The sequence below is a fragment of the Octopus sinensis genome, linkage group LG2 (genome assembly GCF_006345805.1).
Source record: "Octopus sinensis linkage group LG2, ASM634580v1, whole genome shotgun sequence".
NCBI lineage: Eukaryota > Metazoa > Mollusca > Cephalopoda > Octopoda > Octopodidae > Octopus > Octopus sinensis.
Window position 1 is genome coordinate 137,059,611 of NC_042998.1, and position 13,972 is coordinate 137,073,582.

A 13,972-nucleotide genomic window follows, 5' to 3' on the forward strand; every position below is an offset into this window, starting at 1 on the left:
ATATAGAGAGAGAGAGAGAGAGAAGCCATACATATACCACGCATATATGTTTAGATATATATAGGCACAAACGCAGACACGAGAAGCGCACGTGCACAAACACATACATTCAAACGCACAGACGCTCACAACCACGCACGAACTCGGAAGCAGAAGCACACACACACACACACACACATGTATACATGCAGAAGCAAGCACACACACACAGATACGGGAATGCACACGCAGTAAAATGCATGCATGCATACATACATACATACATACATACATATATACATACATACATACATATATACATACATACATACATACATACATACATACATACATACATACATACATACATACATACATACATACATAGACTAACAGCTGTCCTAAAATGTCGTCACGGTACTACCTCCCTATGGAGCATGACGTTGTTGCTAAAACAATTTACAATTCCACCGCAAAAAAGACTGCCCTGAAATAAACTCTCTTTTAGAGAGACTTAGTAATTTTAATATTTCTATTATTGAAAACAAGTGGATGTATTCCACCGAAGCTAGGTAAATAAAACCTTTGAACAGAGATTGTCAGAAGCGACACCTACTGGTTTGGCTACGCTGCATTGAAAAGGGGCAATACCCCGAAACGCGTCTGTAGCTGCCGGCCAAGTAGTGTGGAGCGACTGACCTCCCTTGTTCAAAGGTTATATGGATACAGTTTGTGTATCAAATAGCTAACTTAAGGCGATGGCCTCATGGAGCTAATAAGCGGTCAGCTTTATTCTTATTTTTATAAGAATGCCATATTAGTATGGCGATAACTAATATTTCCGGAACGCTGCCGTTGTTCTCTTTTAGAGAGACTTAGTAATTTTAATATTTCTATTATATATATATATATATGTGTGTGTGTGTGTGTGTGTGTGTGTGTGTGTGTGTGTGTGTGTGTGTGTGTGTGTGGTGTGAGTAACACAACTTCAAGATGTTGAAATTGTTCTTATATTATTTACTTTCAAAATCATTCGACACCAGCTCAATTACTGGCTGGAGGATGGAGTTGTTCTGTTTATTTTTTGTATTCGAAAGTTTATTCTGTTGTCTTTGTCCCACTGTGCTTAACTAATCCTTTGTAAAGTCAGGTGAACAAATTAATTTATTCCTTTTCTTACTTGGTTATTCTAATCAATATAGATCATAAGTTAAGTGTCATGAATGCATATTTAATCTGCTGTTTCTATTTGTACTTGCATTTATTTCACTATCAATTAGTCTATTTAATTATTACACTACACGCCTGTGTTTCTTGATTTACAAAGAAAAATAATCATAAATAAGGTGAAATTACAAATTGAAAATTCAGAAGGCCAAAGTGTATTGGAACCTCCTTATATTTGTACAAGAAATATTGTTCTTGGGGTACTTTTGGAATGAATATGAATAATGATGCTTATTATGTATGTTTGTAACTTTTGCACAGCATGTGTTAAATATCTTGTAAATAGTCAGCTTTCGCATGAACTAAACCTGCTGTTCCTTTAGATACCTTTAGAAAATGTATGCAACCTGTTTATTATATCGTGCACCCATGTGTCAATATGCATATAATTTGGTAGTTTTCAATATATATATGTATACATATATATTTGTGAAATTAGGTAGTGCATTTATTGTAGAAAATTACATAATGTAGAATCATCGACTACAATATAATCTACATATTAATAAGACTGTATAATATTTGGGTAAGGGTAAATATAAATTTCTTATTTTCTTGTTATTTTGGCATTTTCAATAACATTGTCATACATTAACAACTTTCACTATATATGTTTTTTAACAATGCCTCCAATTGGGAAAATTGAATGTTCATTCATCGAAGTTAAAAGTTTAGTGAAACACCTGCGGTCATTATTTTAGTTTTCTCTAAAAACAAAAAATTAAACTAGAGTATCATGCTGGAATGCCATTTATCATTGACTTTCTTGATTAAATGTTATTCAAGATCAATATAACAAAATAAATTCTTTCATTAAGAGACTATTTTGTAATGATCAAACTAAATTAAACTAGTTTTGCCCGTCAAAATACATTGTTCATAAAGCTAATTTAGGATTATGCTTTCCTTCTTTCAAGGTTAGAAACTCTGATAATTGCTGAGATTTCATTAAAACTATAAGCACCACATTTCAGGGTTATTAATGACACTTATACAAATGCTTATCTTTTTATTAAATTATATCACTAAAACACTAGTAATGTGAATGTTTTATACGATAGTCTCATGAAAGAAAGGATGGCAATGTCATTAACGTTTTTACTATATTGGTTGAAACAAACGGAGAGAATAACAAATAAATGATGAGTTATGCTATGTCTAGACACCTAGTTGCAACGCTGGCAACGGACGGTACTACTTTATAGTAACCAAAGACCATAGGGTAGAGACAAAGCGAGTGAAATTATGTCCACTACCTAAGAACAGGAGTAGGCAATCCCACACACTTCCGAGTAGTTTATATGTGCTCAATTCCATTGATATTATTTGAACAAAATTGAGGGTATGGCAGAAAATACTTGCCGCTAAGAGGAATAATGAGAGGAAAGATGATACTATCAGAGGGGTCGGATACGGCAAAACGAAATGGTGATGTGGTCATCTTAACAACATTGCATATATTATTGAAAAGTCTTCAGACACTTAGGAAGGAGAGCAAAGTTAAACTTTCTGAAGATGTGCCTGCTCAAAATGATAAATATTACTAGATAATTTTTCAATAAATGAAGTAATTATAGATCGGTGATTTAGTATAATTGATTAACGATAGAAAAGAGTACATAAACGTGTGTTGCACGTGCACAATTGTAGAATGGTCTAGTGTATCTTTGAATTTGCTGACTCAGTTTTCGGAAATGTGAATTCATCATTTAATAATATAACGTGTGGTTTTTTCTCAGAGAATTGAGAGGTTAATATAAAAACCGAGCGGGAGTTTGAATGCAGAGTGTGATTGTAATTTCTATCCTCAACATGTTCAAAGCTGGTTTGATTTTCTGTATAATCGTCGTTGCTGGACTTATTGCAACTAGTTCAGCTGATGATAATTCTAATAAACTTAATTTAATTCGTAGATCAGAAGTGGATGCTCATTCAGACAATGAATATATGCCATTAACGGAACGTTTTGCAATTTTGCCGCCTAAAAAGAGGAAGTACCTTCCTGGTTCTTTGAGTTTACTCAGCAAGAGAGAGAAAGAACTTATTGGAACTAGTTCAGCTGATGATAATTCTAATAAACTTAATTTAATTCGTAGATCAGAGGCGGATGCTCATTCAGATGATGAATATATGTCTTTAACGGAACGTTCTGCAATTTTGCCGCCTAAAAAGAGGAAGTACCTTCCTGGTTCTTTGAGTTTACTCAGCAAAAGAGAGAAAGGACGATTGCTATCTACTGGTATAAAGTTTACTAATTTCTATGTTTTTTTAATATATGTCGGTGACACGTACAATTTTAATATAAATCACGCTTGATAGTTATGTATTCACAATTGGGCTAAAACTGTAAAATATTGTATCTGATATTTTAAACTAAATAATGCAAAATAGCTTTGTAAAATTCAGTGAAATATTATGATTAATAGTAAGTTAGATATATATACAGTGATTTCACTATAGGGTTTCAACCCCAAAGCTCGACTCATACATATTTTATCGTCCCGAAAGGATGAAAGGCAAAGTTGACTTCACATTATCTATGAAATATTGACATCACTATGGCAATATTGAAAACAACATGATTACACAAGGGGTAAAATAAAATTAATTATATTTCCCTTTTTGTAAAACAGTTTAAACAGAATATTTTGGATGACTGAGCTGCTACTTCTAAAGATGCTACTTCAGTTGAAAACTTATCTGACATGTTAATATGCAATAATATGGTTGATGTAATATAAAACTAGTTGAAATACGTTTTTGACTATTATAAATAACAAGTGATCATATATGAGTCTTCTTCAAGGAAATAAATTCAAAATGCTTTGCAATTACTAACCAAGTTCTTGCAAACTATTAATTGTTTGCCATAATTACTTGTTTTTCTTATTTTGGTCAAAGCTAACAACGTCTTTCTGCAGCTTTTATAAACTATACGGCTTTAAATATTGTTCTTGTTTGAGTATCGTGGAAGGGGAAAGACAGTTTAGTAACGACATTAAGTTTTTTTCTTCTTTTTTTTTACACTATATCAAAATTATTTTCTGCGGTGTTACTTCGCTCTGTTATTATAATTTCCTCTTTTCCAGAGTCTCGTTAACCCCTGTAAACTGAAAATGATGTTGCTGTCAAAACATTTCAGGTATTGCTATTCTCATCGTTTATATATATTTTTGTCAGTTCATTTTACATGTGATTTTACATACAAAGAACACACACATTCACACACACGCGTTTATATATGAATATACATATATAAGTATGTGTGTGTCTGTGTGTGTTGTATCAATGTACATATGTGTAAACATGTACATCAATATTTGTTCATACATACATACAAACATAGAAAGAAACTTATACACAAGATGCACATATATCTATACTTATATACATATACATATATAAATATATAGAATTACACCCATATATTGATATATAAACATATGCATAAATATAAATTGATATATGTATATATTTCATATACAAGATACACACACGCACGCATACACATACTTATAACTAGGCATCTATATGTTTTGCCCGTATAGACAATACACCATTATCTCCTATCTAGGAGCATATTCAGCATATTTTGCTTTATGAGTTCAATAAAGGCAAAGTGTGCGCGGAGTATTAATGCAGTGTATGAGAATCAGACAATAAGCATAAGCCAGTGTCAACAGTGGTTCCAGAAATTCCGAGCCGGAAACTACAAGCGAGCCTCGACCTGGAAGATCTGTAGAACTCGACAAATACCATCGTAACTGTCACGGAACTAGTATAGAATCTAGGATTTGGTCATTCCACCATTCATCGACAACTGTGTGCCATCGGAAAAGTCATCAAATGGGGTTAATGCATTCCTCGCAAACCTTCCAAGTTTAATCTCGCGCAGAGAATAAACGTGTTCTCTTCTTTGTTGTCACCTCTCAAGAAAGAAACCTATTTTGGGCCGAATAGTAACTGGTGACGAGAAATGGGTTCTCTATAAAAATGTCAGACAGAGGGTAGGGAAAGGACAAACTAAAAGTTTTCACCCACGTAAGATGTTGTTATCTGTTTGGTGAGATATGAACGGTTTAGTCCACTTTGAGCTTTTAAACTCAAACCAAACTATAACAAAGGAGATCTGTTGAGAGCAACTTGAGCGGCTTAAGTCAGCACTAGAAAATAAACGACCATCTTTGGTTTCAAGATGAAAGGTGTTCTTCCATCAGGATAATGCTCGGTTGCATACAGCGAGGATGACATTCCAAAGGCTGGAACAGTTTGAACGAGAACCGATACTCCACCCACCATATTCGCCGGACATTGCCCCATTTGATTATCATTTATTCCGTTGTCTTCAAAATCATTTGGACGGAAAAAATATGAACTCTGTAGACGATGTCAGAACTGTACTGGAAGAATATTTTTCGTCAGGGACAAGTGAATTTTGGAGGAGAGGCCTTGCAAGTCTACTAGATAGAAAATGAAGGAGAGTATATTTTAAAATTAAAAAAGAACTTTGGTTATCTAAATTTTGAGAAATAAAAGAATTATTTTAACAACCGCATTATTTAGTGGATGACTCAATATACACCACTGACCACTCTGAGTTATTCCACTTTCGTTTCCTTTACGCTAATTACCATGGCTAGAAGTGTATTCTACTTGTTTTCTAAAAATATCCAAATGTTTTCATTCTGCTAGAGACAAAGAAGAATAACTGCCGTGATAATGACGTCTATTGATGTTGAAAAACTTGTCCACAGTTATTTCATTGTTTCTTCACAATCCGAATATTTTTATCTCCCCACTGAAGTCTCAATTTTGGAGAATTCCTGTTTTCTTTTTAGATTATCTCCTCTTAACTTTTGCAGTTTGTCTCAATTGCCACCGCATGCACGCGATTGTTCTGTATAATACTAGAGAAATTTTCGCAAGTTTATATAATTTAGCGGATCAGGTAGTCCGTATAAGCACTTATCCCAAGGTAGTCCGTACAAGCATTTATACACTCAAAAATAGTTTTGTCAAGTTCTATATCACACTTAAGTATGCAATAATTTATCAAATATTTTGGAAAATTCTAAACACGACTATCTTTCCAACTTCCATTAAATGATGATTGCTTTTTGTGTGTTTGTGTGTCAAGTAGAAGGAACAAAATTTAACCCTTAACTATTTCTGATTCCCAATTCAAATCTGAAATTTTACATCGTTACTGACCTATTCTATAAACGCAGTGCCTTTTAAACTACTCTCAGATTACTTTGATACTGAAGAGGTAAACGCTCTGGTTTAACCCTTGCTTTCTCAAGATAGACAGTATATAATACACTGTTCTATGATCTGAAAGCTTACCATTTATTTTAGGTATTAACATGGTAAAATTGTATTCAAAAGCATTAAATAATTAGTTCAGTAAATTAAATACAACATAAGAATATATTGATAATAGGCATTTTATTTTTTTTTCAGGAACATAATAACAAATGCCGTCTACAAATATTGGAATTAAACACTTAAATGATTTTTCTGTACTTGGTTGAACGAAAATTACTTAAAAATTTATTGATAAAAATCTCTGTAAATGAAATGATTTCAACTGAATAAAACTTATTGAAATATATTATGGTTGTTTTTATTTGCTCTGCGTGTTTTGCATTGTCGATCTTTGTTATCTATTTTTGTTTCAAGTTATATATACAGTTTCTTTTTTTTTTTCGAAATACAACACCGTATAGACAGACATCAACAAATAGGACTAGTGAAGAAAGTGATTCAGCCTATTTAAAGTAACCTTTAAAATATTGTGTTGAAGGAAAATAATCTCCAAAAATTATTTAATATTTATTATGTTAGACCCCATTACTCCGAGCTTATCCGCATTCAAGCTCGTCACTCACCTTTCGTTGTGCCAGCACAAAAATATAAATAAATGAACATTTGAAAACGGTCAAAGTCAATATTTTCATACGTTACAGATTGTCTCATGAAAATTTTCTGTAAGAAATAAACGCTAGATTATAATATTTATGAAAATTGTTACAATTGATATGAATCTTTATGGGGAATAATTGAAGTACGCTTCTGTTCTTCGCATTTCTTGTCATTTCAATAAGTATTTACTGGTGATTTTCAAGGAAAATCTTATGTAAATATTTTAATTTACTTATATTTACTAGCGGCACATGGACATTCTACACTTTAAGCCAATATATTTGAAAACATTATGTTAATATATTAAGCACAAACAAAGAATTTCAGAACATTTCTTTGAAATCTTGCCATTTCATCAAAACTACTTTTAGATATAATCGAAATGAATATCTTGCTTATTTACCTTCTTTTAATGTTTGACAGATACCATGTGTTTTATAGTTTAAGGAAGTAAAATATGAATTAAAAAGATAAACTTACCAATACAGTGTCCCAAATGTCACTGAGGGGTTTCAATTTTTAATAACTTCCTTCACTTTACAAATAAATGCATGAAGTTTTCATACAATATAAAGGACATAAAGGAAATTAATACGCACTAGTGCAATACCACTACATCGCATGAAAACTACCATCGCTTAAATAGCAGCCAATTTCAGCCTCGCTTGCCCGTGATATTCCCAAAACTATCACCATAACACCCTCAACAGTTTCAGATTTCCACTTCTCTGATTTCCCTACTGATATTCTCCTTCAGTTGCATCAGGGTCCCCGGTTTGATGACGTAAACCTTCTCTTTCAGGTATCCCCGTAAAAAAATCCGGTCGAATTAAGACTGGGGAACTTGAAGGCCATTCAAAATAGAGCTCAAACATGGTTCCATTTCTCTCCCCCATTCTATTTTTCAGTCCGTCATCATCTGGATTATCATCCCTTATCCTAGACCTATTTCTTTTTCATGCTTCTTCTCTTTCTCTTCTTTTCCTTTTCTCTCTTCTTTCTCATTCTTTTCCTTTTCTCTCTTCTTACTCATTCTTTTCCTTTTCTCTTCATTCCATCATTTACTTCTTTCCATCTTTCCCCTTCAAACAACTCACTATCCTCCTTTCTGGACCTACCTTTCGTTCATGTTTTTCCTCTCCTCCACCCCTCTTTCTCCGCTTTTCTCCTTCCGTCCTTAATCCTCAGCAAATGCTTCTATTAGTGCTTCAAAACAAATGATCTAGTTAATCTTCATTTGTTAATAAAAGGGGATAAGATTTGTTTGCTAATGAGATAACATTTCAAAAAGTGCAACAAAATGCCAACTCAATTTTTTTATTTTTTCGATTCTAGTTTCTAACTTTTGAATGCTCAACATTTCAAACCTCTTTCTGTAAAACAACATTTTTTAAAGAAAAATTTAAAATTTGAATATTTTGTTAAACCCCTTTTCTGTAAAACAGGAAAATTTTCCCATTTAGGTTTCTTGCTTTTTAAGTTAGGCGTCTTTTCTATGAGTCAGTAGGAAGTAATTTGAGAGAATCTCACTGCTATTTCTAACAGGTCAATAAAACCTGTACCTTCTTTTGTTCACGCTATTCAGGTTCCCCTTGATTCCAGTGAAAAGGAAAAAAGCACTAATTTAAAGAATTAATTTAAAAAATTGGACATGGTGTTGATTAAATTTAACCTGTTGATCACTGGAAAGAAGAGATAAAACAACCAAAGAGACGACATCGCCATGTGTTACGGTTTAACTTTTCTTGTTTTGAGAGGTAACCAAAAAAAAAAAAGAGTAGCAAAACATGTTCGGGAGATAGAGGAGGAAGAGTAAAAGGAAAAGAGAGGAAGTTATATCATCTGGGGGAGGAAGAGTATAAGAGAGAAACGCAAACAAAGTGATAGAAAAGAGAGCGTAAGAGGCAAAAAGATAAATATAGAGAAATGAGAAGACTCATAGATAGAGAGGATTGACAGAGAATTGACAGAAATGGAAGAAGAATCAGTTGAAAAGAGAGTAAACAAACATAGAAAGAGGAAAAGTGGGAAAGAAAAAAGCAAACAGAAGAGACAGAGGGGAAGACAGAGAGAGAGAGACACACACACACACACACAGACAGAGAGATAGAGAGAGATATATTAAGAAGTGATGACTGATACAAAGTGGAGGAGAATATAAGTAGGAGAGAGAGTAAACAACCATTGAAAGAGGGAAAGTGGGAGAGAGAAGCAAACAGAAGAGGCAGGGAAAAGATAAAGAGAGGGTAAGAAAGAGACAGAAAGATAGATATATATACAGATGAGATGGCTGATAGAAAGGGGAAGAGAATATAAGTAGGAAAGAAAGAGTAAACAAAGATAGAAAGAAGAAGAGTGAGAGAGGATAAGTAAGAGTAAAATTGAAATGTGAAGATGAAGAGGTTCTTGAGAAAATTATGTTAAAAGGATTGTATTATTATAATCTAATAATGATTCTGTTTGTCATAGTGTAATTTAACCTGTCGGAAAAGCTCTCACGTGATTAGAGAAACAGAGGGAAAAAGAAAAGGAGAGAGAAAAGAGGTACAGAGAGGGAAGTGACCATGACTTGAGGTAGAGGGAATGTAATTATAATATTTCACGTGATTAGTTGAAAGGAAGGAGAGGAGAAAGGGAAAAGAGAGAGAAAAGAGGATAAGACGTGGAGTGAGACAGAAAGAGAGTGAAGGAAAACGTGGGAGAGAGAAGTATCCATGACGGAGGTACGGGAAACGTAATATTTATTAAGTGGTTAAAAGTGTTAGTTGAAGGTATTGGAGGAGAGTTAAAGATATAAATTTAGGAGATGAGTGATATTCTGGTGGAGAGATCAATGAAAGACAGAGAGAGGGGAGAAAGATGAGAGAGAGAGAGAGCAGAGAGGGAGACGAGGGAGAGAAAGGGGAGAAAGAGAGGATGATGATGATGGTAATGGTGGTGAAGTCGGGTGGGGGCGGGTGACAGGATAATGAAAAACGTTTTTAATTGAACTAAGTTTTTATATCACCTATCACTTAACTCAAGCGCATAAGTGCAATTCCATGAAATATTCAATCTTATTTTCATGGCAGATATGTGTAATTTAACTAAAGTTTGTATTCTATGTACGGAATATTTTTTTAATGGGAAAAAGGGGAAATACGCCTGAATGTTTATTGTATGAGGGCTGCGTATTGAGTCTATATAATTGTGCATAAATTATATAGAGTGCATATATAATGTGCCTTAAGTAATCGTCGTATTCCAACTTCTTTCACCTTTCAATGAGTAGCAGATGAGCGAATGTCTTTCCATACAGACACAATACAGGCTACGCTTTCAGCTTTCAGTTTTCAGAAATAAGCCAACAGGTTTATCATTAATTCCGTGAAATATTGATAGTCCCGCTAGTTATTAATTACTATACTATAAAACTTATATGAAAAGAAAGGTTAAAGTACAATGAATATTTTAACATAAAGTATATGCAATTTTAACCAAATTTAAGAAAGTTAACGGAAATAAATATATTGAAGAACGCGATTTTCCTATATATTTTGCTCAAGTACGTCCTGGTTTCCATTTTCTTTTTTCGTTCTTCACATATTTCACTCGTTTTCCCCTCGATTGTTTACATATTTCATGTTATTTGCACTGCTAGTGATGTCCGGTGCCCATATATACATTCACACACACACATGTGCGTGTGTGTGTGTGTGTGTGTGTGTGTGTATGTATGTATGTATGTATGTATGTATGTATGTATGTATGTATGTATGTAGATATACATATATATTTATTATTAATTGAACGCGACGCATCCATTTCTAAGTAAGTTTTTCTTCACCTTATTGATGCGACTCTCTACTCTATACTGTTTTCTTCCTCCATTCTTCTCTAATTCCCTTTTCCCCTCCCTCCTTCACCATTTTCTATCTCCAGGCTAGAGAGAAAGAAAAAAGGCTGGTTATTCCCCTAAAATTCTGAATAAATACTTAAATATGATTTCTCATAAAGTTTTGATTAAGCAATACACGCTTTCTCCTATTAAAGACCGTCTACAAATTATTTCTGTATATATGCTTATTTACAAACATTATTTTTTTGAACTTGTAAATAATTATAGCCTTGGGCCGACCAAAGACTTGGTAGACAGAAACTGTAAGGTATTTGAGGACATATGTTAATTTTATTATAGCAGCATATTTATCAACTTAATATTTCCTATATTTCGGAATTATCAATGGCAGACCTTATGATTACAAAAGACATGTAGAGGCAAGTAGTCATCATAGCAATAAAGGCTGAACATAGAAATTTAGAAATAACACGATTTTAAATGTTGCTAGATCCTTCATCTACAAAATTCGCAAGGAGTTAGATGGAAATGTATCACAAGTATCAAAAGTAAGAAACAGTGTAGACGCACAAATACTATTAGAACACCAGAATTTATTCAACAAGTAAAGCAGACCATTGATGACAATCCCAGAAGATCCTTGAGGTTGATTGCAAAAGAACACCATGTTTCAAAGGAATAATCCGAACATGTTGTCTACAAAGATATCAGATACAAATCCTATGCGGTGAGTAAGGTAATATCATGTCAGAAACAGTGAAGGAAAATCGCTTTAACAGATCTAAAAGACTCCTGAACAAACTTGAAAACCCAGCAGAGAAAGATGTCATTTGGTTCTTCTCAAACGAGAAAAACTTTGATGAAGATCAGAAAGTAAACAGAAGAAATGACAGATGCCTATGTACAGACCCTCGGCCACATCACACAAGGCTACAGCAACGCAGAGGAATAGATGGGAAAATTTGCATGACACATAACCCCAAACATTGGCCTTCTAGCTTCCCAAAATCTCAATCCATTGGATAACTATGTACAGACGGTAGTTGAGAAAGAGGTTAATGAGCACCCTCATATCACCAAAGAATCCCTAAAAGCTCCATAATCAGAGTAACGTCCAATATGAACACAGATCATTTTATCTTAGTATGTAGACGATTCAGACCTCGTATAGAAGTCATTACTGAAGTTGAAAGAGACTTTATTGAATACAATGACGAAACAATATCGTATTCTTATCTTCAAAGCCCTTTTCAGTAACAAGGCATTATTGTTTGTTTTTAACAGTTATTTTTGTGTATACGTATATGTTTGTTTGTTTGTGTGTTACCCTACCATCGCTTGACAACTGATGTTGGTGTCTTTACGTCCCCGTAACTTAACGTTTAGGCAAAAGGACATCGATAGAATAAGTACTAAGCTTACAAAGAATACGTCCTGGTATCGATTTGCTCGACTTAAAGGCGGTGCTCCAACATGGCGCAATCAAATGACTGAAACAAAATAAAGGAATAAGAAAAGAATAAAAGAATATATGTATATATGTTTCTTTGTCTATGTTTGTCCACCACCATCGCTTGAAAACCGATGTCGGTGTGTTTACGTCCCGTAACATAGTGGTTTGGCAAAAGAGACTGATGGAATAAGTACTAGGATGAAAGAATAAGGCCTGAGGGTCGATTTGGTCGACTAAAGGCGCGTCCAACATGGCTGCAGTCAAATGACTGAAAAGAATAAAAGAATAAAAGAATATATATACATATATATATATATATATTATATATAGATATATTAATATATATATATATATATATATAATATATATATATATATATATATATATATAGATATATAATATAGATATAATATATATATATAAGTATATGAAAGAATGGAGTTGAACGACTAGCTAACAAATATCCTTTATTCTTGACATATGTTTCGAAGGCTGCTATTCCTAATTCCGAAGGAATAAGGAGTACATTATGCAGATTTCTCATCAGGAAAATCAAGGAACTATGTCGACATCAAAATGCACAAAAAACTGAAATTATAAGGCGAATTAAAAAATGGACATGGTTGACATGGTGTTGATTAATTTAACCTGTTGATCACTGGAAAGAAGAGATAAAACAACCAAAGAGACGACATCGCCATGTGTTACGGTTTAACTTTTCTTGTTTTGAGAAAAAAAAAAAAGAGTAGCAAAACATGTTCGGGAGATAGAGGAGGAAGAGTAAAAGGAAAATAGAGGAAGTTATATCATCTGGGGGAGGAAGAGTATAAGAGAGAAACGCAAACAAAGTGATAGAAAAGAGAGCGTAAGAGGCAAAAAGATAAATATAGAGAAATGAGAAGACTCATAGATAGAGAGGATTGACAGAGAATTGACAGAAATGGAAGAAGAATCAGTTGAAAAGAGAGTAAACAAACATAGAAAGAGGAAAAGTGGGAAGAAAAAAGCAAACAGAAGAGACAGAGGGAAAGACAGAGAGAGAGAGAAGACAACACCACACACACAGACAGAGAGATAGAGAGAGATATATTAAGAAGTGATGACTGAAAGAAAGTGGAGGAGAATATAAGTAGAGGAGAGAAGTAAACAACCATTGAAAGAGGGAAAGTGGAGAGAGAAGCAAACAGAAGAGGCAGGGAAAGATAAAGAGAGGGTAAGAAAGAGACAGAAAGATAGATATATATACAGATGAGATGGCTGATAGAAAAGGGAAGAGAATATAAGTAGGAAAGAAAGAGTAAACAAAGATAGAAAGAAGAAGAGTGAGAGAGGATAAGTAAGAGTAAAATTGAAATGTGAAGATGAAGAGGTTCTTGAGAAAATTTGTTAAAAGGATTGTATTATTATAATCTAATAATGATTCTGTTTGTCATAGTGTAATTTAACCTGTCGGAAAAGCTCTCACGTGATTAGAGAAACAGAGGAAAAAGAAAAGGAGAGAGAAAAGAGGTACAGAGAGGGAAGTGACCATGACTTGAGGTAGAGGGAAT

At 33.6% G+C, this 13,972-nt stretch overlaps 1 protein-coding gene across 1 annotated transcript; it reads left to right on the plus strand.

The window, feature by feature from the left end:
• The first annotated feature begins 3,008 nt into the window (after window positions 1–3,008).
• Window positions 3,009–6,818, plus strand: LOC118762327 (tachykinin-2-like). Its single transcript, XM_036500804.1, has 3 exons — window positions 3,009–3,445; window positions 4,296–4,348; window positions 6,670–6,818. The coding sequence occupies exons 1-2, from the start codon at window positions 3,019–3,021 to the stop codon at window positions 4,304–4,306; spliced, it is 438 nt and encodes a 145-aa protein (XP_036356697.1). The 5' UTR covers window positions 3,009–3,018; the 3' UTR covers window positions 4,307–4,348; window positions 6,670–6,818.
• Window positions 6,819–13,972: the final 7,154 nt, after the last annotated feature.